This window comes from Alligator mississippiensis, chromosome 7 (genome assembly GCF_030867095.1).
Source record: "Alligator mississippiensis isolate rAllMis1 chromosome 7, rAllMis1, whole genome shotgun sequence".
NCBI classification, from domain to species: domain Eukaryota; kingdom Metazoa; phylum Chordata; order Crocodylia; family Alligatoridae; genus Alligator; species Alligator mississippiensis.
In genome coordinates this window covers 85,735,986-85,760,672 of record NC_081830.1, presented here as the reverse complement: position 1 = coordinate 85,760,672, position 24,687 = coordinate 85,735,986, and the positions used below count along the sequence as shown (strand labels likewise).

The following is a 24,687-nucleotide window of genomic DNA, read 5'->3' as shown; positions in this document are numbered from 1 at the left end:
AAGCAGGGGGAACTGTATTCCCTCACTCACAGGGGGAGAAGGCCTATATGGGGCACTTGGGCCTATATGGGTTAACTTAGGCAAGAGCTAAGTGCCCCATATAGCCCCCTTCCCTCCACTCCTCTGTCTCCCTTCCACCGTCCCTTTCGGCTCATGCTCTTTCCTCTCTTAGCTGTTGTAAGGAGCATGGCCAAGACGTCCTCCACCCCTTCTTTAAGCCCACGGGAGCTTCTGAATGAACATCAACCCATCAGTTCAGGTCTGTCCAGCGTGTCTTTCCACGTTGGGCTGCTTTGTCCTAAATCCAGCTCTGGGGGGGAGAGGGGTAGGGGGGCTGTGGCAGCATCGTCTACAAAAAGCAGCTATAAAGCCCCGTGCTTGCTGCCCTCTAAGACCCGTTGTGGTTTAGCAACAAGCCCACGTCAGCCGGGGTTGGGCTACAGGGGACAGCCGTCCTGGGGCAGAGCCGGATTTGCTGGCAGTGGTAATGAGCTGTTATCATCTGGAGCAAAGTGCAGATTTGCAGCATAAGCTGATCTTATTAAGTGACAAGCGCTCCGACGTCTATGGCTAGGAGCACACGTTGCATTTGTCCCCGGACACGTTGCGCCTGCATTTGTTCCAGGACATTTCGATTGCATTTCCACCCAAGAAATCTGTTGGGAGGGCCTGCTCCCGCACGACCGCCCATGCAACGCTGCATCCCCCGGGCCAATGTACAGGGGATCCCCGCGGGCTGGCACGGGGAAAGTGTAGCTGCAGGTGTAGCAGCGCTTGCTTTTAGCTGTAGTGGCCTCCTGCTTTGATTCCCCCAAGAAGTGCCTGTTGCACAACTTGAGACCATCCCAAGAGCTCAGAGCCCAGCGAAGCCTTGGCGGGGTAGTGGAAATCCAGGCTCCGATTCAGATGCCTGCTTGTCACGAGCCAAAACGAAGCGTTTTGGTCGTCCGAATCCGAGCACGAAGTGGCCCGCGTTCTGGCTCTTGCATACAGCTGTCCTACGTCGGTGATCTTTTTCCGATCCCTCCGTCCTTTACGGATTCAGATTGAGAGGCTGCCTTTTGAAAACCGAAATTTCCAGCCTGTCAAACCCACGGTGGAGTCCCCTGCGTGCCTGGTTTCTAACACAGATGCACTTGGCTGCAATGGTGACGAGATGCACAGGAGCACTTGTTTAAGGAATGACTTGCTAGCCGCTTTTGATGCCTTTTATTCCATTAGCTCACCCTGTGACACCAGGCGGTTCTCAAAACAGCAAGGAATTATTGAAGGGCAGAAAAGGGTTGGATGTAAGGCTTTTCTCAATGTTTTTAAGGAATATAATTGCCATAAAATCATTTGTTCTGGAATAATGATCCTGTAAAGAAGACAGCTGCCGCTGCTGCTTTGTGCTAGGTATTTTTGCATAGATGTTAGGGGCTGGAAGGGACCTCAAGATATCATCAGGTCCTACTCTTTACCATCAGGTCTTACCCTTTACTCCCAGAGATTCACTGTTTTAAAATGAAGATGTATTTTTACGCTGCCTTTAGCCTGAGAGAATGATTTTTTTTCTCTGAGCAAGTTCAAAATTGATTAACTTGTCCTTTGCAAAGATTTACCACTCATTAATATTGATCATGACTAGTGCTATGTACCACGTGGGCAGCAATTAGACTCCAGCTAGTCAACCGTAGAGGTTAGACTGATGTTATTCATTGTGGGGAGCAAAAAAAGCATAAAGAAATCACAAAAACTTTGCGTGATGAGTTCCTTGAGTGGCCTGAACACCTCCCCAGCGGTGTAATCCCTTCGGCACAGCCAAGGGCAGGACAAAGTCCCGTGCCTTTCTGTCAGACGTCCACATCCCAATTCTGCTCCCCTGTGTCCCCGGGTTTAGGTACCAGGGTGCCTGGTCCCATACACACAAGCATCTTGAAAACTGCCCAGCAGCAGAGCAGCACATGGCTGGGTGAAAAGACACAGCCTTTATTGTAGGTGCCCCCGTCCTCTGCTGGGCCATGGCTGCACCAGCTTTGATCCGGCTGGTACATGCACGGTGTAGAGCAGGAGGCAGAGCCGGGGTGGCTCGGCTCCTAGCATCTCTACCCACGTGGCTTGCACCCTTCCCCACTGGTGAAAACCCTAGCGCCGGGTTTACACCGCAGAGAGAAACCTGTTCTCGAGGGGCCGCTTTCATCCCTTATCCACACACAGTCCTAGCACACAACACAGGATGCTAAATTCTTCTCCAAAGACTTTATTGACAGAAAGTGATTTGATTTGATTTTTTGGACAGGGTAAATGTCATCTGACAAAGACCCCACTGATTCCCCCACCCTCCGCCAGCCTCCCAGGCTTTGAGAACTGGGATCAGTGGTGTGCTAGCATGCTCCGTGGAGATTTCCATCAAGATGCTCTAATCTCGAATCATTCGATGGCTGTTTTGTAAAGCAAGAAGGCTTGAGAGATCAGCGGCCAAAGGCATCTTTCCCCTTTGTCAGCGGGCCGCATCAATGCCACAAGATATGTGAATATGAGCAAAAGCATCGCGGTTTTCATCCCACACGCTGCTGCTCGTGACAAGTCAAGTAAGTGATGCAGGGACCCTTGTACTGCAGGATGTGTTACTGGAATCCTAATGAAGCAGAAACCCTTATCTAGGCTTGACAAACCGGTCACTTGGCCGGCCAAATATTGTCCATTGAGTGCTCAGTTGACTACATCTTTTTGACCGGTCAAAGATTATAGCAATTTTTACCAAAAAAAATGACATTGTTTTTGTAGTTTTCTTGACATAAATATGGTGTTGACACATTTCTGAATGGAAAAGGTGTGCTTTTTCTGTGCGTTATTTGGACCTATTGGCAATTTTTTTTTTTTTTAATTTTACAATTTTCAACTGGTATTTGACTGGTCAACTACCCAGCCCTGCCCTTACCTAGAGGCCCAGGAGCTCTGCATCCCTGCATGGTGGGAAGCCCGAGAGCTGTCCTGTGGGACAGGCTGGTTGGAGGCCTTCTTGGAAGAGCGTGCCCTTCCCAAGGAGAGGAACCGCGTTCTGCAGCTGCGAGGACCTGCCCACTTCTCAAATGCAGCAGGAGCCGACCCAGCTGGAGCGGGAACGAAGAGGGTTTGTAGCAGCAGAAGGGAACGCTTGCTAGGTAGTCTTTGACGGAGAAACTGAGGTCCCACGAGAAGAAGAAATGCATCATTGCTTTTTCACATGAATCCAAGGGACGTTTCAGAAAGACTGCGAAGAGCGTTCATCTCCACCAACGCTACCACGGTCCTGGAGTGAGACATACGCTCTTGAGTGAAATGTTTCATGGAGATTATTAGCAAAGTCGGGTCAAACAGATTCCACGTGCAATGGGTTGAGGAACAGCTGGCAACAGAGAGATGTTAGATGCGACCGAGGCCTTGAAGGATGGTTGGGTCCTGGCTTAGGTGAACTTTCTTGTTCTATGATCTGAAGGGAAGAAAAGACGACAGATGAGCACTTGCTGGTAAAGATATGTCAGTGGGTGCACTGGGGCTTATGAGAAGTAGGTGGCTCTGCAATAACAGGGCAGTTACTGGTTTGGTCCCCAGACCGTATAAAGTATTGCAAATGCCAGATAGACACCCCCTTTTTCAAATGGAGCCTCAGCCCGTTCGATCAGACGTGTGAAGAGGCCGGATCGCGATCAGCAAGGGACAGCAATGCAAGGAGACAAACCCAACTCATTCTCCCACCCCAAGAGATTAACCATGCCTATGCTGCGGCCACTGGGTCCGGGACACCCAGGAGGGCAGCGAGAGCCCTCTCTCAGGCCGGGAGCAAGGAGCAGGGAACAGCATGCAGAGATCACCCCTTCCCAGCACGTGCTCACTTCTTTTCCTTTTCTCCGAGCGGCTGCCCGACTCTTCTGAGGATGTTTCTGCTGGGTCTACGAGAGAACAAATAATGCTCTTTACTCTTATCTTGACCCCATGTTCTCCTGTTGTTACAGCTCATTGATTAGATGAGAAGGAAACCAGCAATTCCTGTGCCGCCCGGTACATTGCATCTGAACATGCCTCCATCCCACCCGCTGTCCCGTCTCCAGCACCATCACCCCCAGGAGACAGGCAACACTGAGAGCAGACCCTTGGGCACTAGCTTCCTCGGGGGGAAACTCCTCCCTGCAGTACTTGAGAGACGTGCAAAGGTGCAGCTCCCCGCTGCCCTACTTCAGGCTTTACAGCTGTCCTGAGTGCAAATGGCCCAGCAGGTGCTCAAGCATGGTTCAATGGGTTCTGCATGGACATGGATCCATGGGTCTCCAGATGCTCAAGCTTGGTTCAATGGGGTCTGCATGGACATGGATCCATGGGTCTCCAGATGCTCAAGCTTGGTTGAATGGGGTCTGCATGGACCTGTTGAGTCTGTTCCATCTACTAGACATGCCAGTGGATGTAAGCACCTGAGTGTGATCCTAATTTCACCCTGCTTGTGTCCCAGAAAAGTCAGGTGGGCCCTCGTCTTCCTCACTGCTTCACTGTGCGCCCACCTTAAGGGTCAGGTGACGGCGTGGTATGACAGTAGATGCCTCTGCAGATTTAGAGATGAGCACATGGGAACAGACTTGCACTTAGGCACCTGAGTCCAGTTGGATGCCCAAGAGAATTTCCCCCCATATATTCACTAGGCCAGGACAGAGCAAGGAAGGGGACCGCCTGGGTTTCTGTTCTCTCTTGCCACTGAGTGTTGTTCATAGATACATAGATGCTAGGGTCGGAAGGGACCTCAATAGATCATCAAGTCCGACCCCCTGCATAAGCAGGAAAGAGTGCTGGGTCTAGATGACCCCATGTTCAGTGGGCCATAGACAGATACTTTAAACTTTCACACCCATTTCCTAGGAGAACAGCACGTTATGCTGGCTGGGAGCATGGTATTCCTTGTTCCCCAGTCCGGAGCCATAGGAACTCACTGAGATTTGAAGGCCTGTATCCATCACAGCCGATCTTTGGTCTTTTCTGCCCATACAGAGCGCAGAACGGGGGGCTTCCCGTCTGGTTGCAGCACCAGTCCTGCAGCTTTAATTCTTGATCTAGGGAGGAAAGTGAGGGCATTACAGGGGGAGCAGTGATCCCCAAATGATGGGGGCTGGGAGACCCAGTGCCCCTGGGACAAAACAGAAAGTCTGCCATGGGTGTCACCTGGGGTCCAACACAGCTCCCCTCTCTACGGAGACAAAGGGCATACAGAAACCAGAAGGGGTGCCAAGCCTTGCTCAAGAGGGTCTGCCCTGCCATCCAGGTCCACCCAATTTCAGCCACATCTGCCCATGCCTTCAAGGGATCCCGAGTCCTGGTAAATCCAAGCCCCGCTTACAAACATGTAAGATCCCAGGGGCTAACTCCATGCTTCAGAGCAATTTACTTGCTCACGTCAAACCCCTTGAATATACAAATGAGGTCAGCTCCAGCCCCTGGAAACACCGCTGGGCCCTGTCCTGTGCCACGCACTGGCCACGTCTGCAGTTGCTAACATGAGGCGCCGAACTGAGATGGACCCTCAAAGTCACCACGGCTAGAGAGAGTCAGATCCCCTCACCTCCCCTGAAAAGCACAGAGGAGCTGAGTAAGGGCCAGCCACATGGCGCCGAGGGCATGCGGGCAGAGCGCTGGACTCGGGGCATGTCTACAGCAGCGCTTGCAATGCAGTACAGGGATGCCTGAGCTAGTAGCCACGATGATATGGAGTTCAGCAATGGCTCATTTGCCTGGCCAAGAAGTCCGTTCAGAGCATCATACTGCTGCAGCTGGACTAGCCTATGCAGAGATGCGCATGTCTCAGAGGTTATGGGCTCCACTCCTATCTCTGTCACTCACCTGATTCTGCACTCTGTGCCTCAGTTTCCCACCCCCCCACCCCGTAAAATGGGAGCAATAAGCCAGACTTCCTTTGCAAAACATTGAGAGCAGCTGATGGAAAGCAACAGGATGAACCACACGAGAGAAGACCATGCCTACCACGAAATGGCGAAGCTTGTCTCGAGTACTTCCAGTATTTCTCCTGCCGGCCGTCGATGAGCTTGTTCTGCTTGCTGTACAGGCATCGCACCCCAGCGCCGTACTGGTTGGGAGAGGCTGTATACAGCATGGTCACCTGCGCATCCAGCCAACCTGCAACACCCCGCTGGTTAGACGACAGCTTTCCTACTCCTTTGATGTGGTGCGGGAGGGGGGTTACCCCAGAGCCAGGCAGCTCCGGGGACGGCCTGAATCACGGCACTTTAAGGCATAAACTAGGCATGCTTGTAAAAGCACTTGGAGGGTGATGCACTGATAGCATCTTCCCGCGAAGGTGCCACAAAACCCCAGCTCGGGCAGGGTTTGGGGCCTAAGCAGGTAATGGGATTTCTGTACGAGCAAGCACGGAGCCTGGGGTTAGCACTGACAAGGGAGAGAAAACCCCGGGAAAAACGCTGTCAGCATCCCGCACCTCCTTTGCTGCGTCTGAAGCGGCCGTCCGACTCTCCCTGCTGCAGAGAGCAGGGGCACGGCGGCAGGTCCCTGTTCCACGTGCCCGGCTCCTGCTGCTTGCTAGCCCAGCTGAGGCACCGCACCCGGTAGTTCGCACGCACGCGGCTATCCAGTTTGTAGATCCGCAGCCCTCGCAGGTCTGGGAGGGGAGGAAAGCAGTCGTAAGACACTGTCCTCCAGTGAACTGAGCAGGGACGTTTTAATGGACTAAGTTTGTGGGTGAAGTGGTACAATTTGGGGCAAGATTTACCAGCAGGAAGAATAAATACGGGGTGAGATTTTCCAAAATCAAATGGTACTGTGTGCCTTTGTGCCTTTCACGGTCTCCTCTGGATGTCTGTAGGTCAATGGATTATGGAAGGGGACCACTGGGATCATCTCATCCCATCTCCTGGCCGTGGGACTGAACTAGAGCATCTAACGTCAACTTAGAAACCACCAGCAATGGCAAATCCATCAAAGCCCTTGCTCGGCGGCTCCTATGATTAACTAACCCTCCCTGTTACAAGTCTGCACCTTTTGCCCCAGTCTCAATTTATCCAGCTCTGACTTCCAGCCTCTGGGACTGGCTGTACCTTTGCCCACTGGACTGGAGAGCCCAGTGTGGTCAAAATTCCCATTTCCTCTGTAGGGTTCACGTCATCCTTTTCCTCCTCTTGGATTAGCTAAAAGACTGAGCTGCGACTGGCTGCAAGGCTCCTACCTGTGCTGTAGCCTCTGAACTGGTCGGGCCGATATTTAGCAGCTGGAGGTCTCTGAGTCAGGTTGTCATTTTGGTAAAATCCATCCCCGCTGCATGAGAGAGAGAGAGAGAGAGAGCTTCAACTCAGGGCCCCAGCAAGAGCAGGCTCCTCTATACCAACACCATGCATTTCTCTAACCTCCCTCAAACAATCCAGCTGGTGCAATAAAGTCTGGCCACCCCCGGGACACCCTCCATGGCAAGAAAGGATTCAAGCCAACATGAACGGTGTGGGTAATGCAACACTTGGACAAGTCAAGGCTCATGTCCGTGTCATTATGGAGCCGTGTCCGGCAGAAGTGGTAAAAACACAGCACCTGGAGTAGCCGATCAGGACATTCGTAGCTGGACGTCTGGTGTAATCCCACTGCATGCTGCCGTCTTGGTAGAGGATCAGGACGTAGGACTTGACTCCATCGGTGGTGAGGACAGCCTGGTACGTGTTCGTCTAGAGGAAGACACAGCGGTCAGGGAGGCAGGCAGCAAGACGGCGTCGCCACCCGGAAGGGCACAGCGATGGCACCGATTGCAATTCAATGAGAGGCGAGGAACAGAGACCAACCGTGGTGCTAACGAGGCCCTCTGGTCTCTATTGTGAAAATCATGTGGGGGAATCCATGCATTTCGGGGGGGGGGCTAGCAACAGAGAGGGGTCCCCAAGAAGACAAGTGTAATCCTCCGCAAAGGAAACTAAAGCACATGCATGGAAAGCTAAGGATCGTTATAGAAAAAACACATTGATATTTTTTTCACTTTTGGCAAATAAAAGTGATATTTTATACCAAAAAAGGGCTCTGGGGTTATGTTATAGTAAAAACATAAGAACATAAGCAATGTCATACTGGGTCACACCAATGGTCCATCTAGCCCAATATCCTGTCTCCACCAGTGGCAGAAGTGGATGCTATACATGGAGAGCATCGAACTGGGTACCTCTGAAGTGATCTGTCCCCTATTCAGTTCCCCCCCCCAGCCTCAGCCATTTATTGATGGCCCATTTTCATTAGTGCAAATCTGTGTTTCTGATAGCATCCGATGAATTGAGCTCGTGGGAGCTTATGCATCTCTGCTTCAGTTTGTCCTCAAGGTGCCTCTCCACCCTGCCTTCCAGCAAACAGGAAGTTTCGGTAACACGTCCAAAAAAACCCCCAATCTTTAAAAGAAAAAACCTCCAAAGAATTTAAAACACACCTGAAAAGGGCTCTATTCCAAACCCCTGGGCATGAAAACTTACACTTTTGGATTTTTTTTCATAAAAGCATTGGAGATGGGGGTCAGTCCCCTCTCTGCGCGGACAGATTTCACTGCTTAGGGAGCGACAGTCGTCTCAATGCCAAGGGGCTGTGTGTGTTACCCACAGCCCCCCTGAAGCCCCGTTTCACCAAAGTTTTTATCCCAGTTTTCTGCAGAAGGGTGAGCGTCACTTGAACTCAGTGGATCCAAAATGAATACGGGGACCCACGTGACCATTGCTGCAGGGCACTTGCTGGTGTCTTCTGCAGCCACGACTGTCCTTGAATACCCATTGAAAGTGCTTCCCTCACCTCCTAGGCTCTCCCCAGCTGTCAATTCACAGCTTGGGAACTGAGGTGCAGAGAGCCAACAACTTGCTGGAAGTCACAGAGCTGGGAATTGGCCCCTAGACCCCCCAATACCAGCGAGCGCCCTCCCCACAGGACCCTGTGTCCACTCTCAAAGTCCCCAAAATGTGGGCTGAAGCCAATGCAAAAGCCCCGGCACCCACGTTTCCTATAACGCAGACACAATGCAACAGGAGAGGCATGAGGATGGTGGTGAAGAGGGGCGACAGCTTCCTGACATGGTGCCGCGTACCTTGGTGACATCCCTCCACGCGGGGTAGGCAGGAGCCTTCACCCAGGTGATCTTCAGAGTCCACACGGCCGAGTACGACTTCCCCACGTACCGCCGGATCCTCGCTTCCACGTCTTGAATGAATGGAGGCTTGGCAGAGTTCAGGGTCATGAATTCCTGTGGGTTGCATACGTGCACGTGGTTATACATCCCCGTGGGAACACAGGAGAGAGGCGGCACTGGGGCACAGGAAGGTATGAAAGCAGACTGGGAGCTCTTGCCCTGTGCCAAAGCCTCTATTTTAGGGATCCCTAAGAGCATAAATGAGACTTTCTGCACTGCGGTGACCGTCCCCCTAAGTTAGGGCATACTCAGATGTATGGGACCAGCAGGAACGGCTCAAAAGCCCAGCAGGTCTAACAAGCCCGGCTTCCCAGTTACACCCACTGCAGGGTGGATGGAGAAGGGATCAACCGAACAAAGCTGTCACGAGTTCAACTTTGCCAGCTTCATGGGACAGAGTGCCAGACCCGTGCAGGGGGTTTGGCCGGGCTGGCTATAAGGTCAGCGTTAGTGTTACCATCCATAAAAACAAACCTGGTAAAAGGTGGTGCCGACGCCTCTGGAGAAATCAGCATTATCCCAAAACACAGCTACCATCGGGACTGTTTCACGGCCATTAAACCCTTCAGGCGGTGGGTTGGGATATGGGAAAACATCGTTGTCTGAGGCTGGGAAAATTATTTGCCCGTTGTCTGTAAACTAAAAGTTAATTCCTTGGGTTAAAATCTTCATACGCTAGGAAGAGTCTCTGCTGCCAAAGGAGGCTTAGTTCGTGGCCCTGACCCCTCAAGTGCAATGCACTTTGGAGTCAAGTGTGTACGTGCCCTTGAGCATCATGGGGCCGCGCTGAGAAGCCCAACCACGGACTTCACACAGAGCCAACGGCGGCCCCTGCTACATCTTAAGACAAGAAAACAGTTCTGAAGGAAGCCTTAAATTATAAAAGGGTCATAACCTTAACTAAAGCCCACTAAAACTCTTCCAAATCAGACAGGATGCCAGATCCTAGGAAATATGCCCCAAAGCTGGGCTGTCCCTTGTTCCTATGGTCAGCAACTGTGTCACGGGGAGACTGCAGACTTTTCTGATGCTTCACATCCACGAGCCAGCCTTAGAGAAACTCCAAGGAAAAGCTAATTAAATGACTTTGAATCCTCTAAATGAATCCGTTGTCAAAAATAAAGCAAATAAATCAAAAGCACTTAAACTCTGAAAACTCCAGTCTTTCTACACCGAGGTACTTTCCAAGAGACAAGGCAATGCAGCCAACGAAACGAGACTCACGTAGAGAGCATCGCGTAGTGTTTTCCCAAACGGAAATCCGACCGCGGGTTTGAAGAGCCGGGAGTTAAAATCCACTCTCCTTTCCACGTACTCTTTATCCTTTGCCTTTGCTCCATACGGATACAGGGGCACTGCTGCTACAGAAACACAATGGTGAGAGAGACCGAGCCTTAATCAAAAGAGTTTCAGGTTGATTCATAAAACATCAAGGTTGGCTACATTTAAGGCAGTCACTAGACGGACGAAGCCGAGCCGGTGACAAGAGAAGTGAATAAAGCATCCTCGAAGCACGGCATCCGAGGAGGCGTTATCAGGGGACCGCAGCAGAGCGGAGCGCGGTGGAGGTCCCGTTGTGTTGCCCCGCTCTAGATGACTTACGTGTGGTCGGCTGGCCCCTAGCATCTGCAACAGACTCTCCAGCCCCGGCCGAGGCCAGCGCTGTTCCTTCCTGGGCAAATCCTGCACCGGTATCATCCTCACGCGCTGCCGATAAAAGCAAAGAGCTCATTCATGACATTGCAGTGACGGGAGTGGTAGGGCGGGGGGTGGATGACCCTACACCCTCATCATTTCTCTAAAAAGCCCAATTTGTCTCGCTAAGCCTCCAGGTCTCTCCCTATGCCTGTACAAATCAGTTCCAGGCACAAGTGCTGTCATCTGGACGGTCAACTACCTGGTGCATGGCCAGGCAACTAGCAGCCTCGGTTATACGCTGGATTCATTTGTGCCGGCAGCACAAAGCGAGGCTAGGTTGAGAATCAGGCTCTAGGTGTATTTAGTGATAACTAATTATCTTCTGGTCCTGCTTGTGTTGACAAGGAACCGCTTGGTTTGGGCATCTCAGAGTCATAGAAAATGAGGGTGTGAAGGGACCTCGGGAGGTCACATCTAGTCCAACCCCCTGCTTCAAGCAGGACCAGCCCCAACTCCATCATCCCATAGAAATTCAAGTTGGAAGGGACCCCCGGAGGTCACATCTAGTCCAACCTCTGCTCCAAGCAGGACCAGCCCCAACTACAGCATCCCAGCCATAGACTTGTCTACCCAGGTCTTCAACACCTCCAAGGATGGAGATTGCACCACCTCTCTGGGTAACCTGTCCCAGTGCTTCACCACCCTCCTCGGGAGAAAGTTTCTCCTAATATCCAACCTCAACTTCCCTTGCTGCAACTTGAGCCCATTGCTCTTTCTGTCATCTGCCCCCACTGAGACCAGTCCAGCTCCATCCTCTTTGCAACCCCCCAGCAGGGAGGTGTAGGCTGCTATTAATTAGCAGTCGAAGGCTGCTCTCTCCCTTAGCAGAGTAGGTGTCAAGCACCATAAAAATACAGAGAAGAGCAGACATCCCAAAAGCCCTTCCTTAAGTGCATATGCAATTAAAAGTCCAGACTTTTGTGCATGAAGTAACCCTTCATTACAGGTCTCCGGGGCAAAGGACGGACCCCCAGTGTTGCTTACAATGCAGCCACCACCACACCCCGCACCTTTCCTCTAGTCCTCACTCAGTCCCCATCACCCCTGTCTTGGGAAAACCAAGGAGAACATGGCTGCCTTCCAGCCAGCCCTAAAAATAAGCAAAACCTGGGTGCAAGGGAACCATGGCGTGCTGTCGTGCACATGTCGCCGGTGATGCCAGCAGCTGGGACCACGCGGAGGAAGCGTTCCTAGGAAAAGCCCGTGTCTTCCTCGGCAGGAGACCGACAACCCGCGTGGGACATACCTTGTGTGACCGAGAGAGGGAACGGCGTCGTAGCCAGGCCTTCCCGAGCTGCCACCGCCGACACGTGCGAGACCGCGGCTGAATCCCCATTAGCCTGGAGCGCCGGTGGCATCTTTCCACTCTTCGAAATCAGGGCGGGAGAGCCGAACTGGCTGCCAGATGGACTACTGGAGACGGATGGAAGCGCTGTAACTCGGGGCATGCCATTACCACCCTCCAGCCCTGGTAACCCAACCGGGCTGCCGGATTCACTGGCGGCAGAACTGGAGGATACAGATGTTTCTCCGAGAAGCCCAGATGTGTCTGGTCCAGTCTGCCCCGCAGAGGGAAGCTGCAGGGGGGATGGGGTGCTAGAAAGCAAACCGGTGGAGGAAGATCCCGGCTCTGCAGTCTGTGGGGCCTCGGCAGGAGTTTTGCTGGCCGAGGCCAAGGCCGAGGAGGACGCTTCTGATGATACGTGGACTCCCGTCGCTGGCCCATCTCCGGACAATGGAGAGACCGCCCCGGCTGCGGACAAGACCCCTGTTTCTCCCGCTGGAGCATTTGCTGGACCTGTTTCGCTCTGGGAGTCAGCAATGGATCCCGCGTTCCCCTTGTCTGCGGCCGACACAGGCCCTGCGCTGTCCCCTCTCCCTTCTGTAGCCGCAGGAGAGAGCGGTGCCTCGCCATCCGACAGGAGAGGAGCAGAATTGACGGGGCTGAAGCCTCCAAGAGAGGAGGACCCTTCCCTTTCGGCCTCCGAAGCAGGGGAGGCCACGACGGTTTCCCCAGGGATGTTGGAAGCAGACTTGAGCGCTTCCTTTTTAGCTGGGACTGGAGCACCAGACCCGCCAGCCGCCACCGTGCCTGTATTTTGGGTCCCTGGCCCCGAGAGCTGGGTGAGTGTTTCACTGGAAGAGACAAGAGCGGACGGGGACCCTGCTCCTGATGGCACGAGAACCCCTGCGGCCGCCCCGTCGTCCAGAGAGGACGGAGGGGAAGGTCCAGCGTTAGCCAAGGTCCCCGTGTGTCCCATTTGCAGCTCTGCTGTGCTTGGCAGGTTCAGCTCTGCGTCCGAGGAGGAAGAAGGATTTGGGGCATCGTGGCTCGTGGATGTCGCAGCTTCCTTAGTATCTGCGGAGGTCTCCCCTCCCGTCTGGGACAGCGACGGCGCTCCGCTGCCAAGGGCTCTGGGCGGCTGTGCTCCCTGAGGTGCTTCTGCTGCCGCGCTGGGAGCCTGGGACTCCACGGCAGAAGGGGAAAAGGGGGTTTCCTTAGCACTTGCAAGGCCAGAGCTTGCTGCCTCCTCTGTGCCTGCATCTGCCTGGGTGACTGCAGCCGGTCGGGTGGAGGTAGGAGCATTAGAGAACCCATTAGGGGAAGATGCTACGTTACTGGGCAAGCCGAAGGGCTCCACGCCTGCATCGGACCGCAATGTCGCTCCACTGCCAAGGGCTCCGGAGAGCTGCGGCCCCCGAGAAGTTTCCCCACCTGCAAGGCCAGAGCTCGCCACCGCCTCTGTGCCCTCCTTAGTTATCAATGCTACAACTGTCTCTGCAACCCCCGATGGCTGGGAAGAGCCAGAAGCGCTGGAGAACCCAGTCCCTGAAGCTGATGGCTCAGCAAGGACATTGCTAGGAAATGCCAGGGAAGACGGGGACCCCTCTCCTGTCGCTGCCCCATCCTCCAGAGATGAAGAGAGGGAAGTACCCGAGTGAGCTGGGGTTCCCATTTGTCCAGCCGGCCGCTCTGATGAATCTTCTGCACTGGTCTCTGTGGCGTCCGCTGGACTCCTAGCTGCATTTGAGGGCAAGAGATCGGTTTGACTCTGGGTGTCGCTGACAGACACGGGGGCTTCCTCACTTCCTGCAGATGTCATGCCAGAGGTCTCTGTGCCTGTGCCAGGCAGCGATGGGAACCCAGTTTGGGGAACTCCTATGTTTTTAATCCCTGAAGCTGATGGCTCAGTGAGGACATCACTGGGAGAGGCCGGGGCAGAGGCTTCACCCCCCAGAGAGGACCCAAAGGAAGTTGTAGTGCCAGCTGAGGTGCCTGCTTCTCCCGTGCTTGCTGGACCCAGCGCTGTGCCCAAGGCAGAGTCATCCGCTGCACTTGGAGTACCTGCGCTGGATATTCCCGCTCCCCTGTTTGCTGTCGCTGCTGTGCTAGCAGAGCCCCAGGCCTCCTCCGCAGCTGCAGGGCCCAAAACAGTCTCGTGCTGGGAAAAATCGGCACCGCTAGAAACTGCTCGAGGGGTGACTCCTGCCTCTGAAACAGAGGATGCAGCCAGGGCATCGCGAGGAGAAGCAGAGGCAGCTGGGGACACGTCTTCGGAGCGGGCTTGTGTGGCCATCACTGCCCCATCCCCTAAGGATGATGGGAGAGAAGGATCCAAGCCAGCCGAGGTTGCTGCTCCTGCCACCAGCAGCTCCGACGCATTTCCTGCACTGGTCTCCGCTGGGCTTCGTGCTGCATTTGAGGGTGAGAGGCTGGTTGGACTCTGGGTGTCAGTGTTGGAGGTGGTGGCTTCCTTGTTTCCAGAGGTCTCCACGCCTGCATCGGGCAGCAACGTCACTCCCCCAAGGGCTCCGGAGAGCCGTCCTCCCTGAGGAGTCGCAGCTGCTGCAAGGCCAGAGTTTGCCACCGCCTCTGTGCCCTCTTTGATCGATGCTACATCGGCCTCAGTGACTGCAGATGGCTGCAAGGAGCCAGGAGCACTCGAAAACCCAGTCCCTGAAGTTGACAGCTCAGCGAGGACATTGCTGGGAGATGCTGGGAATCCCTCCCCTGGCACTGCCCCATCCCCTGGAGATGAAGGGGGGGAAGTTTCAGAGGCAGCTGAGGCTCCTGTATCTCCTGGTCCCGTCTCTGCTGGACCCACCGCTGTGTTTGAGAGCAAGGGACTGGCTTCCCATTGGGTCTCCACACTGGGTGTGGCGGTTCCCTCGCTTCCTGTCGATGCTGAACGAGTGGGTTCAGGGCCGGTGCCGGCCGGCGCGGCTTCTACTTCGCTCTCAGGTGCTCCAGAAGCATTGGTTGAAGCAGACGGCTCTGCCTCCATGGCTGAGGAGGGAAGTGGGGTTTCCTCTCCACCGGCACGGCCGGCACTTGGGGAGTCCTCCTTCTCCCCTGCAGCTGCAGGTGTGATCGCGGTGGGAGAGGGTTGGGAAGGACCAGGAGCGTGGGAGGATCCAACTGGGGAGGCTCCTGTCCCTGCAGGCTCTGCAAGTGGCATCTCAGCGGGGGCACGGCTGGGAGACAGGGACACGTCTCCTGATGCCGTGGGTGCCCCTGTCACTGCCCCAACCCCTCCGGATGCAGGGAGGGAAGTTTCAGAGGCCGCCGTGGCTCCTGCTCCTCCTGTCGGCAGCTCCGACGCAGCCACTTCTGCTGGACTCACCGCTGGGCCCGAGGGCGAGGGGCTGGTTTGACCCTGGGTGTCCGTGATGGATGCAGTGGCCTCCTCGTTCCCTGCAAAGGCCAAGCTGGAGGTCTCCACACCGGTATTGGGCAGACTGCCACGGGCTCCGGAGAGCCATGCTTCCTGAGTTTCAGTAGCTGCAAGGCCAGAGCTCATGGCCACCTCCGCGCCCTCCTTAGTTATACGCACTACATCTGCCTTGGCATCTGGAGTTGGCTGGGGGGACCCAGGAGCTGGGGAGACGCCTGCATCTTCAGCCTCTGAAAAGGACGACTCGGTGGGGGCTTCACTGGGAGACGTGGGGCCAGAGTTTTCTCCTTCTGGGGCATGAATCGCTTCCCCATCCTCCAGTGGAGACCGGAGGGACGTTCCAGCATTGGCCCAGGCCCCTGGCAAGGGCTGTGCGGTGCTATCTGGACTCAGCTCCGCATCCAGGGACACAGGATGGGTTTCGCTCTGGGGACTGCTGTCTCCAACAGTCCCTTCGCTGGCTGCGGACGCCAAGCTATCAGCATCCCCTCTGCCTTGGATAGCTGCTAGTCCTGAATGCATCTTGCTGTCCGAAGGGGGTTGGCTGGGTCCGGGTGTGCTAGAGGAAGCCTGTGGATAGAGCCCTTCTTCAGCATCAGCAGGTCCTGCTGGCACGGCATCGTCCTCCCCAGCACCAAAGGCAACGGTGGACATTTCCTCCGTGTTGTCTGATGTTCCTAGGACTGTCCTGCTCCCCGATGATGGCTGTGGGGGTTCAGGAGCTGTGGCCTTTGGGGCATCATTTGTGCCGTCCATCTCTGAAGCTCCTTCCGAGCCCTCAGCTTCATCAGGAGAGGTGGCGGTAGACGGGGTAGTTTCCCCCGAGGGTTCACGCACTCCCGTCACTGCCTCTGCCTGTAGAGATGACCACAAAGAGCTTTCCATGTCGCCCAGGTCTTCTGTGCTCCACAAAAGCGACTCCGTAGCCTTTCCTGCGCTGGTGTCTGGGCTCCAGGTAAAGGCATCTACTTCATTTTGGCCATCGGCATTGGAGACCGCCGTCTCTTCCTGTGCTCCCACAGCTGAATTGGTCATTCCCAGGCCTGCATCCGTGGGCAGGGGTACTGCCCTGCTGAGAGCTCCAGCACGAGTCGTCCCCTCCACCGCTGCCCCCATCAGCTCTGTCTCCGCGGCGGATGGAGAAAGGGGCGCTTTGCTGGCAGCGGAGATCAGTTCTTCTTCTGTTCCCTCCCGCGGGACAGGTGCTACGAAAACTTTATCGAGGCCTACAAAGCGAGAAGCAGCAGCAGGGACACTGGAGGATGCATCCGGCTCCACCTTGGAGGAGAAAGAGGATATCTGTCCAGGGAAAGGGAAAGCAGTGGCGGCTGCTTCTTCTGCATCTGGCGTTGTGGTAGTCAGCCCGTTGTCCAGAGAGGAGCGCGAAGAATTTGTCGTGCGCGGTAATGTTTTGGCTTCGGCTATAGACGGCTCTGCTGTGACACCGGGGCTTGGCCCTGAGCCCGAAGAGTCTTCTCCCCCATCACCACGCGTGGTGATGTCGTGCTCAAATACAGCCGGCAGCCAGCTGACGGTGTGGGCCTCCAGGAGCTGCAAGTGTGTCGGCACCCTGGTTATCTCAATATTCGCCTCCCCATAGGAAAACCCAGGAGGAAATGGCGTTGGGCTATTGCCGGCGTCAGCAGAGGTGGCAGCTCTGTCTGCAGTTTCTAGCTTGACCCCTTGGAGCACATCGCTCTCTGCTGCAAAAGGCTTGGGCTCGTCGGTGCCAAGTGTCTCGTCCTGGGTCAGCTGCCCTTCCGTGGTGGCGGGCACGGCGAAGGCGGTCCCCAGCTCTGCACAGGATGGAGAAAAATGCAGCAAGGCATTAGTCACATTAGGGAGCTGCTTGCTGTCAAAATTCACCCCCTTGGATGAGTTATCCATAGACTTTCCATGCAGAGGTTGCTACCCAACAGGGTCGTTTGCAAATTAGAAAGCAATCTGGACTGGCTTTGCTGCTAATGGGATTTCAGGTGACTGTCCCAGTGTTTTGTCCATGTTTCTCTTGCATAGAAGAGATAGGGCACACCCTCCCCCAACTCTCTGCCTGGTCTCACCCCTGGGTGCATATTACAGGAGCCCGAGGGATGCTGTATCCCAAGGGACCGTACACCAGTTGGGAAAACCCAGAGAGTAGTGTGTAACGATGACTCCACCACAGGGCTGCAACAAGGCTGGCTTTATATATATATATTTATATATATATCTATATATTTCATGTTCCAGATCAAATCAGTTCGGAATCACGTCGATTGAGCAGACCTCAATCGCTCCAAAAACCATATCGATTGAGCAGGCAGAACTCAGTCATTCTCCTCCATCCCAGACCTCTCACCCTGAGATTTCAGATACTTCCAGATCCATGAGCAGGCATCCTACATGCAGGCCCAAGCCCAGAGGTTTGGGGTTTGGATGCCCCCAGATACTACAGGAAAGCATCCTCCATCCCAGACTCTTAGGTGCAGGACTTCAGATATTCCCTACACCCGATCTTAACCCACATCAAGAGGCTGAGAAGCAGGCTGAAGAGCTGGCTGGGCCAGTTCTACACTGATTTCTGGTTCCCTCCGCACCGGAGGATCCCAGCAGGGCAGCTGTGGCCAAGTCCTCCCCTGAGCTAAGTCAAAGGGAGTAAAAGGTGGAGGAAAGCTGTCCTGGGGGATTTGTGATCCCTGCAAGAGTCTGTATGTCGTGCTCTGAACTTCTGGTTGACTTTAGTGTCGATTCGGGGGCAGGGGAACAGGGAGATGATGTTACAGGACCTGAGGCCTCCACTCATTCACAGTCTTGACATCCTGCAGCAGTTCATCCAGGACTGCGGTCCTTTCCAGCAGGGATGCTCTGCTGAGGTCCTGGTTGCTTAGACTGCTCTATCCAGACTGGCATAAAGTGACCTGTGACTTAGCTGTAGCCAGCCACGCAGAGGATCCAGACCCCTGGGGGGGGTGTGCATGTGACAAGACATCCCAATGGATGAACTAATTATTCCCTCATTCGCATAGAGATGATCATCTTTGCATAAACTCTGCAAAGGACATGTCCAGACCCTTCAGCCCCACTGCCTCTTAGATCAATATGCAATATGCAGGCTGCCAGGCACAGAGCCCCTCTTGCACACAACAGTCAGACAGCAGAAGAGGACACAGGGGAGAAATAGCTCGGCAGACTGTGTCCAGACTGGAGTGGATATCAGGATGGGGGAAGAGCAGGGATCCTTGCTAATCTCTCTTCGCTCCACAGGTGTTAACACCCCTCTCTCCTTTGTAATGGTCCTGATGTTCCTTTACGCTTGCAAAGAAGAATTTTTCCAACTATTTAAGTTGGTCTAATAAAAAAGATCAGATTTACCCAAGGGACCTCGTCTGCCTTGACTCAACTTATCCTTTCCTCTGCAGTTTTACTATCCCTTAGCCGTTCATAGTAATCTCTCTCTTGTATTTCACAGCCCTGCAGGCTGCGTTTAGCTCTAGCTACAAACCCTAAATCAAGCGTGGTCCTATTAACTCCTTCTAACTCAGGGGTGAACACGACTGAGAGCGAAGTGTTGGGTGCACTGTCGAGATGCTCAAGAAGACTGGATTTTGATTTTAAAATCTGAATAGGAAATTAGCATAACTGTAATGCCTATGGGACTAATAAAATCCTCTTTTGGCTATTTTTGTCTAGTTTATGTTTTTTAAACTTAATATTAGGGTTGGTAAGCCGGTCAATTAACCAGTCAAATATGGCCAACTGAGCAGTCGATTGACTGCATATTTTTGACCATTCAAAGATTAAAGCAATTTTACCACCAAAAAAAAAAAAAAAAATGAAAGACATTTCTTGTAGTTTACTTGACAGAAATATGGGGTTTATGGTACATTTCTTAATGGAAAATTTGTGCTTTTTCTGTGTATTATTTGGAGCTACTGGACATTTTTTATTGATATATGACTAGTCAACTGGCTGAACTTTATTTGACCAGTCAACTACCCAAACCTACTTTATATATTTCATAGACATTCATTCATAGACATTCGGGCTGGAAGGGACCCTGAAGGATCATTAAGTCCAGCCCCCAATGAGTCCAATGACCCCGAAGGATCATCGAGTCCAGCCCATATAAAATCTAGAAACTGAGTGCACGTTCCTATAGTTGTATTTGTTTTTGCATTGATCTTAAACTGAATAATACAGCGCGAGGCCCTTAGCATATTAGTAGAGCTTATAGCTTGTCTTTAACTGCAGAAAAATGTGTGTTGTGTTATATGTGATGAGGCATTACTCTACCTGCACCCCCTGTTTCAAAACCCTAGATCCCCCCACGGCAGCAGGGACACGTGTCCAGCTGCTAAGATGGGAAACACCACTGAGTTGCCAGCTCTAGGGATCTCAAGGTGGTTTTTTAACTTTACTGGTCTCATTAAAACATGAGTTATCTGCCAACCATTCCTCCATCTGTCCCATTAAAAATGAAGACCATATCTACAGTCACGCCACACAAGAAAGGGCAAAAACGTGGCGTGTACAAAGGCCCTACTACTACAAAAGGGACAGAAGCAAACTATATGGCCACCACTTCCCTACGTCCACCGGCACTTCCCGTTGTTCCCAGTAAGAGCCGAGCCATGCAAAACAGCTGCCAATCTCTGGTGCAGGGGGCTAAACAGGACTCCATTAGAAAATGGACTGGGAGGAACAGCAGGGATCATGAAAGATGTGGAGAATGAGGAGATCAGGCGGCAGATTCGGGGGGTGCAGAGGAAACAGTAGGATGAGAGGAGGGAAATCAAATGTCAGCTCCCCACACCGAGGCACATCAAGGCAAAGGAAGGGGCCTCCTTTCTGAGCACTGATTGTCAGCCCTCCTAAAAGGGCCAAAACCATGAGAATTGGGCACCTGCCCAGCACTCCCTCAGTCCTGCATCCTTCGGGACTGGCCACTGAGACAGGCAGAGGTCTGGATGAGAGCCCCACAGACACCCTTCCACACCTCCCACCCCCTCGGGACTTCTTCCAGGGCCCAAGAGCCGTGTGTCCTCCAGTTGCATTTCCCAGCCCCTCCCCAGGTCCTCAGCACCCGGGATCCACATTCTGCATTTCTTGGCCATTCAGCATCCATCTTCCAGCTCCCTTTGACAGCTCTACTACAGGAGGGAAAAAGGGTGGAGAGGTAGGGAAGCGGGTAGGGAAAGACTACAGAAAGTAGGGGATCAAAGGTATCGCAGTGAAAGAGGTGACAGAGACTGCATTTTGAATATCCAAGAAGAAGGCAGCACAGAAAGAATTGATGATGAAGAAATCGGAGGCAGTGGAAGTGAAGACAGTTAAAAACTCAAATGTTGACTTTGAGGTCTTCAGACCTCATGAATTAAGGAACTGTCTTGTGATTTTAAGGTCTTAGGGTTGGAAATATTGGGGAATGCAATAGGTCATTTGCAAGGTGGGGGACTACATGCAAATAGTGGCAAATACAATAGGCCTTTTGCAAGGTGGGGGACTACATGCAAATACTTGCAAGGTGGGGGAGTAGTTGGGGGACTACTCCACCACGTCCCTACAAGGCCTATGGAGTAGTCCCCCAACAAAGCATAAGCAATTGCTAGGGTCAGGCAGTGGCTCTGGAGCTCAAGAGAGGCTGCCTGAAACTGGTAGGTGCACCTTGCGAGCAAGTCTTAATTAGGGTCAGATGAGCCTGACCCCACTGTCCTGACCCATAGGAAGCAGTGCCTGGTGCTGGGGAGGGGATAATCCTGACACAATCCCTGCAGTTAAACTGCAGCACTTGAGAATTAATTTATCCTGGAGGGGGCAGCTGTTCGGGTGTGGAAACAGGAGGTTTCCAGGTGTTTTCACGTCCCCTTTTTCTACCAGCATCCAGCGACAGTGAGAAAGTTGCCCTGGGCTTTCTTTAAATCCAGATGTGAACATTAGCCTTTGTGCTTTTGGCTAATTCTCTACGCATCTGGGACATTTTGCATCATATCACAAAGTAGCAGGGGGAGTGGATGCAGGATGGGAGACATTAAATTCCTGGTAGGATTTGTCATCACCTTCAAAAAATGCTTGAGGAGCATGTAAAAAAACAGGTTCCCAGCCAGTTCGGACTCCTATCCTTTCTGGCCAATGTTGCCCTTTCATATCAACAGTTCATACTCCCTCTCTATCGCCTTCTTTGTACCCGCTCCCCTTTGAGTTCATCACCCTTGAACATACGACTGGAACTGTACACAAAGATCTAGCGGAGATCTCACCCCGGCCCAGCATGACACCGTCACCATGCCCTTGTGTTTTTGGGAATGCCTCACCTAATACTTTCTAAGATTGCATTCACCTAGTACATGGTCCCACCATCCTGGTAACTCAGTATCCATCAAACTTACTAGACCCCAGAGACATCCCTTTTTGTTCCCAGCTGCTGAGCCCCCATCTTATAGCAGGACTTCTTGCTACTACTGCCCATGTAGATGCCTAAGCACTTTGTGAACCCAAGGCCAACCCATGAGCAACGCCATCAATAACCTCCAGCCCAACCCACGTCTTCCAACCCTCCCTGTCGTCTCCCTGCAATGCAGCTCCTTTCCCACTTTATTAATTCAACTGCAAATATAGTCAAAAAAACTATCAGCTCCCACCTGGCACCAGATTAGTGCTTTATCTGAAGTCCCTGATGACATGAGAAAATGATTCTCATGCAGGAAATATATCAGTTTAGCCTGCATCCCTACCTGATGCAAGCCCATGTTGCATTTTAGCCATGCCATATCAAATAGAAGATCCCGTCTCCACTACAAGTTACTGGCTTGAATTCTGGACTAAAACAACTTGCTGCAACAGAAAGCAGAAAAAGACAGGGCAATTTGCCCATCTCACGGAGATCTAGCCGAGTCTCTGAATTATAGGAGGAGATGGCATTGCATGCACATCCCATCGCTAAGTGTGTGGTACGTAGCTATCCCAGAGCAGGAAGATCCAGCAGGCCTATTCTCCTGTCTAAATGACACAGATACATACTCATGCAAGTCGGCTCCCGGGTTTCCCACAGAGCTGATGTGACCGTGACCGAGTCCTTCGCTCTGTGGGGGAGCTCCCCTCTGGAAGAAGAGGTGGGTACTTACCTTTTCAAAGGGCATTCCTATCCTCAAAAAAAACGCATCTACGTCATCTTAAAGCTTGCATTAATTTCAGATTTGGACATGGCCAAGGGGTGGAAAAAAACCCATCTCTGGCTGAACCATCCTCCTGGAAGCCAGGCAAGTTCACATCCACTTTGTGACCCAGATTGAACAGACTGAGCAAGAGCAGGGCTTACCATGTAGGATCCACATCCAGCATCCCACGAAGGTCCAAAGCAGCCGCCTCTGCGTTCCCATGTCTCTCGGTGGAGCTCACTGGAGCACGTCTCTCCCGGAGCTGGAGGCAGCCAGGCGCTTTCCGTGCTCCCAGCCATCCCTCACTTATATGGGACGGCTGGAGGAGGCGGGCGGTGGCAACTGCGTCACTCTCCACCCCTCAGTGCCTTACCTCTCCCCTCCCACGCTCCCACCTCCCCTTGACACCCACCACCTCCCTCGCACGTTCCCTGGGAATGCAAATTTGCACGGGGTGCTGGCACCAAGGCCGTCCTCTGTAGGGAAAAGAAGCAAGCATCCATGCCTCGGTTGGGTTTGTATTTCCCCAGTAGCAGGCAAGATCATAAGCAAGTAGGCTTGGAAGGGCTTTCAGGAGGTCACATCTAGCCCAGCCCCCTCCTCAAGGCTCTTCCAAGCCTGCTTGCTTATGATCTTGCCCAGTACCGGGGAAATACAAACCCAACCGAGGCATGGATGCTTCTTGAGTAAACCAGCCCAGCCACGTCTCTCTCCAGCCTGCTCTTGAAAACCTCCAGGGACGGAGACTCCCCGGCTTCTTCCAGGGCTTGACCACCCTCAGAGTCAGAAAGTCCCTCCACATCTCCAACCTGCCTTTCCTCTGCTGCAGCTTGAGGCCATTGCTCCTGGTCCTGTGCCTGGTATGCTTGTAAGCACTGCTGCTGAGCACATCGCAGGGAAGAGGGGCAGGCGGGATGCCCACTGGAAAGCTAGGAAGGTCCGCAGGAAGCCAGTTGGTGGGGTCAGACCACCGGGAAGGGCTGGGAGGTGCCCAAGTCAACTAACCCAAGCTACTCAACAGTTTCAGCACACCAGGGAGGATGACCCTGCCAGCCAGCACCATCCTTGCACACCAGCTCTAGCTGGGGGACATAAGCCAAGGAGAAAACGGCACAATCCAGGCCAAGAGATGCACCCAGCTCATGGCAAGAAGTCAGGACATTGCAAGTCTGAGCTACGGGGGTGCCGGGGTTTGACCAGAGCAGGTGACATTGGGGTAGTTCACTTCCCTACGGGGACACCGCCCGTCCCCAGGCACCTCTGGAGGGGACAGGGCTCCCACTGGGAGCAGAACTGGAGGAAGAGGGTGTGAGCACCGGGAGGGGGGCGTCGCGGTGGGGCAGGACCCCCAGCTGTTTGCTGAGGTTGCACTGCCAACGTGCTTATTTTTGTTGCTGCATTTCACAGTTTTTGTGGAGGTGGGGGGCCTCCAAGCAAGCAGAAGCAGCTCAGGGACTCTGCATCACTGTCTAGCCAGGGGTCCAGTGGCTTTAGGTCTCCATCCAGCCCTCCCAGATGGGCCTGGGCCTCAGCTTCACCTCCCCACCATGAAGTCCAACTCCCAGAGGCATTGATACTTGCCACCCCCTCCCCATTTGTAAAGGGTCTGGAGATACGGGAAGGAAAGCTATCAAGTCTCTGCTCTCAGGGGTTGGCAACACAGATAGGCTCACTAGCTATAGCGCTGGCCTCCATGCGCATGCCACAGACCTCGGTCTCCTGCCAGGGTGCATGGAGAGCTGGTTTCTAGTGCAGACAGGTGGCCCAGGTAAGACTACAGCTCCCCTTCCCAAGAAACTGCCCCGAGCATGAATGGTCTCCAGGTCTTCTGGTCCACACTCTCCCTACAACCCTCCTGAGAGCCAGCAGAGGTGCTGGGCTAGCAGGCTACACCGAAAGAGAAGGTGATTCCCTTCCACCGCCAAGCCCAGGAAGAGACACAGGCCGTGGGAGAAACCGTGGAGGTAGGAAACCACAAATGCAGCAGGCAGCGTGAGCATGAGCAGAC

General features: G+C 53.5%; 1 protein-coding gene across 3 annotated transcripts; it reads right to left on the bottom strand.

Annotated features, from left to right (window-relative positions):
- Positions 1–2,223: 2,223 nt before the first annotated feature.
- On the bottom strand, positions 2,224–22,961 carry MUC4 (mucin 4, cell surface associated). Of its 3 annotated transcripts, none has more exons than XM_006264168.4 (13): positions 22,841–22,961; positions 12,117–17,342; positions 10,775–10,879; positions 10,397–10,533; positions 9,647–9,811; positions 9,071–9,226; positions 7,555–7,685; positions 7,199–7,287; positions 6,455–6,634; positions 5,983–6,135; positions 4,938–5,057; positions 3,855–3,911; positions 2,224–3,451 (listed from the first exon to the last, which is right to left on the bottom strand). In XM_006264168.4, exons 1-13 carry the CDS (start codon positions 22,899–22,901, stop codon positions 3,426–3,428), a joined length of 6,606 nt encoding a protein of 2,201 aa, XP_006264230.1. In that variant the 5' UTR covers positions 22,902–22,961; the 3' UTR covers positions 2,224–3,425. The 3 variants fall into 3 exon arrangements, with proteins under 3 accessions (XP_006264230.1, XP_014451725.1, XP_019350910.1); XM_014596239.3 differs by having other exon boundaries at positions 10,397–10,530; XM_019495365.2 differs by lacking the exon at positions 6,455–6,634.
- Between the last annotated feature and the right edge of the window lie 1,726 nt (positions 22,962–24,687).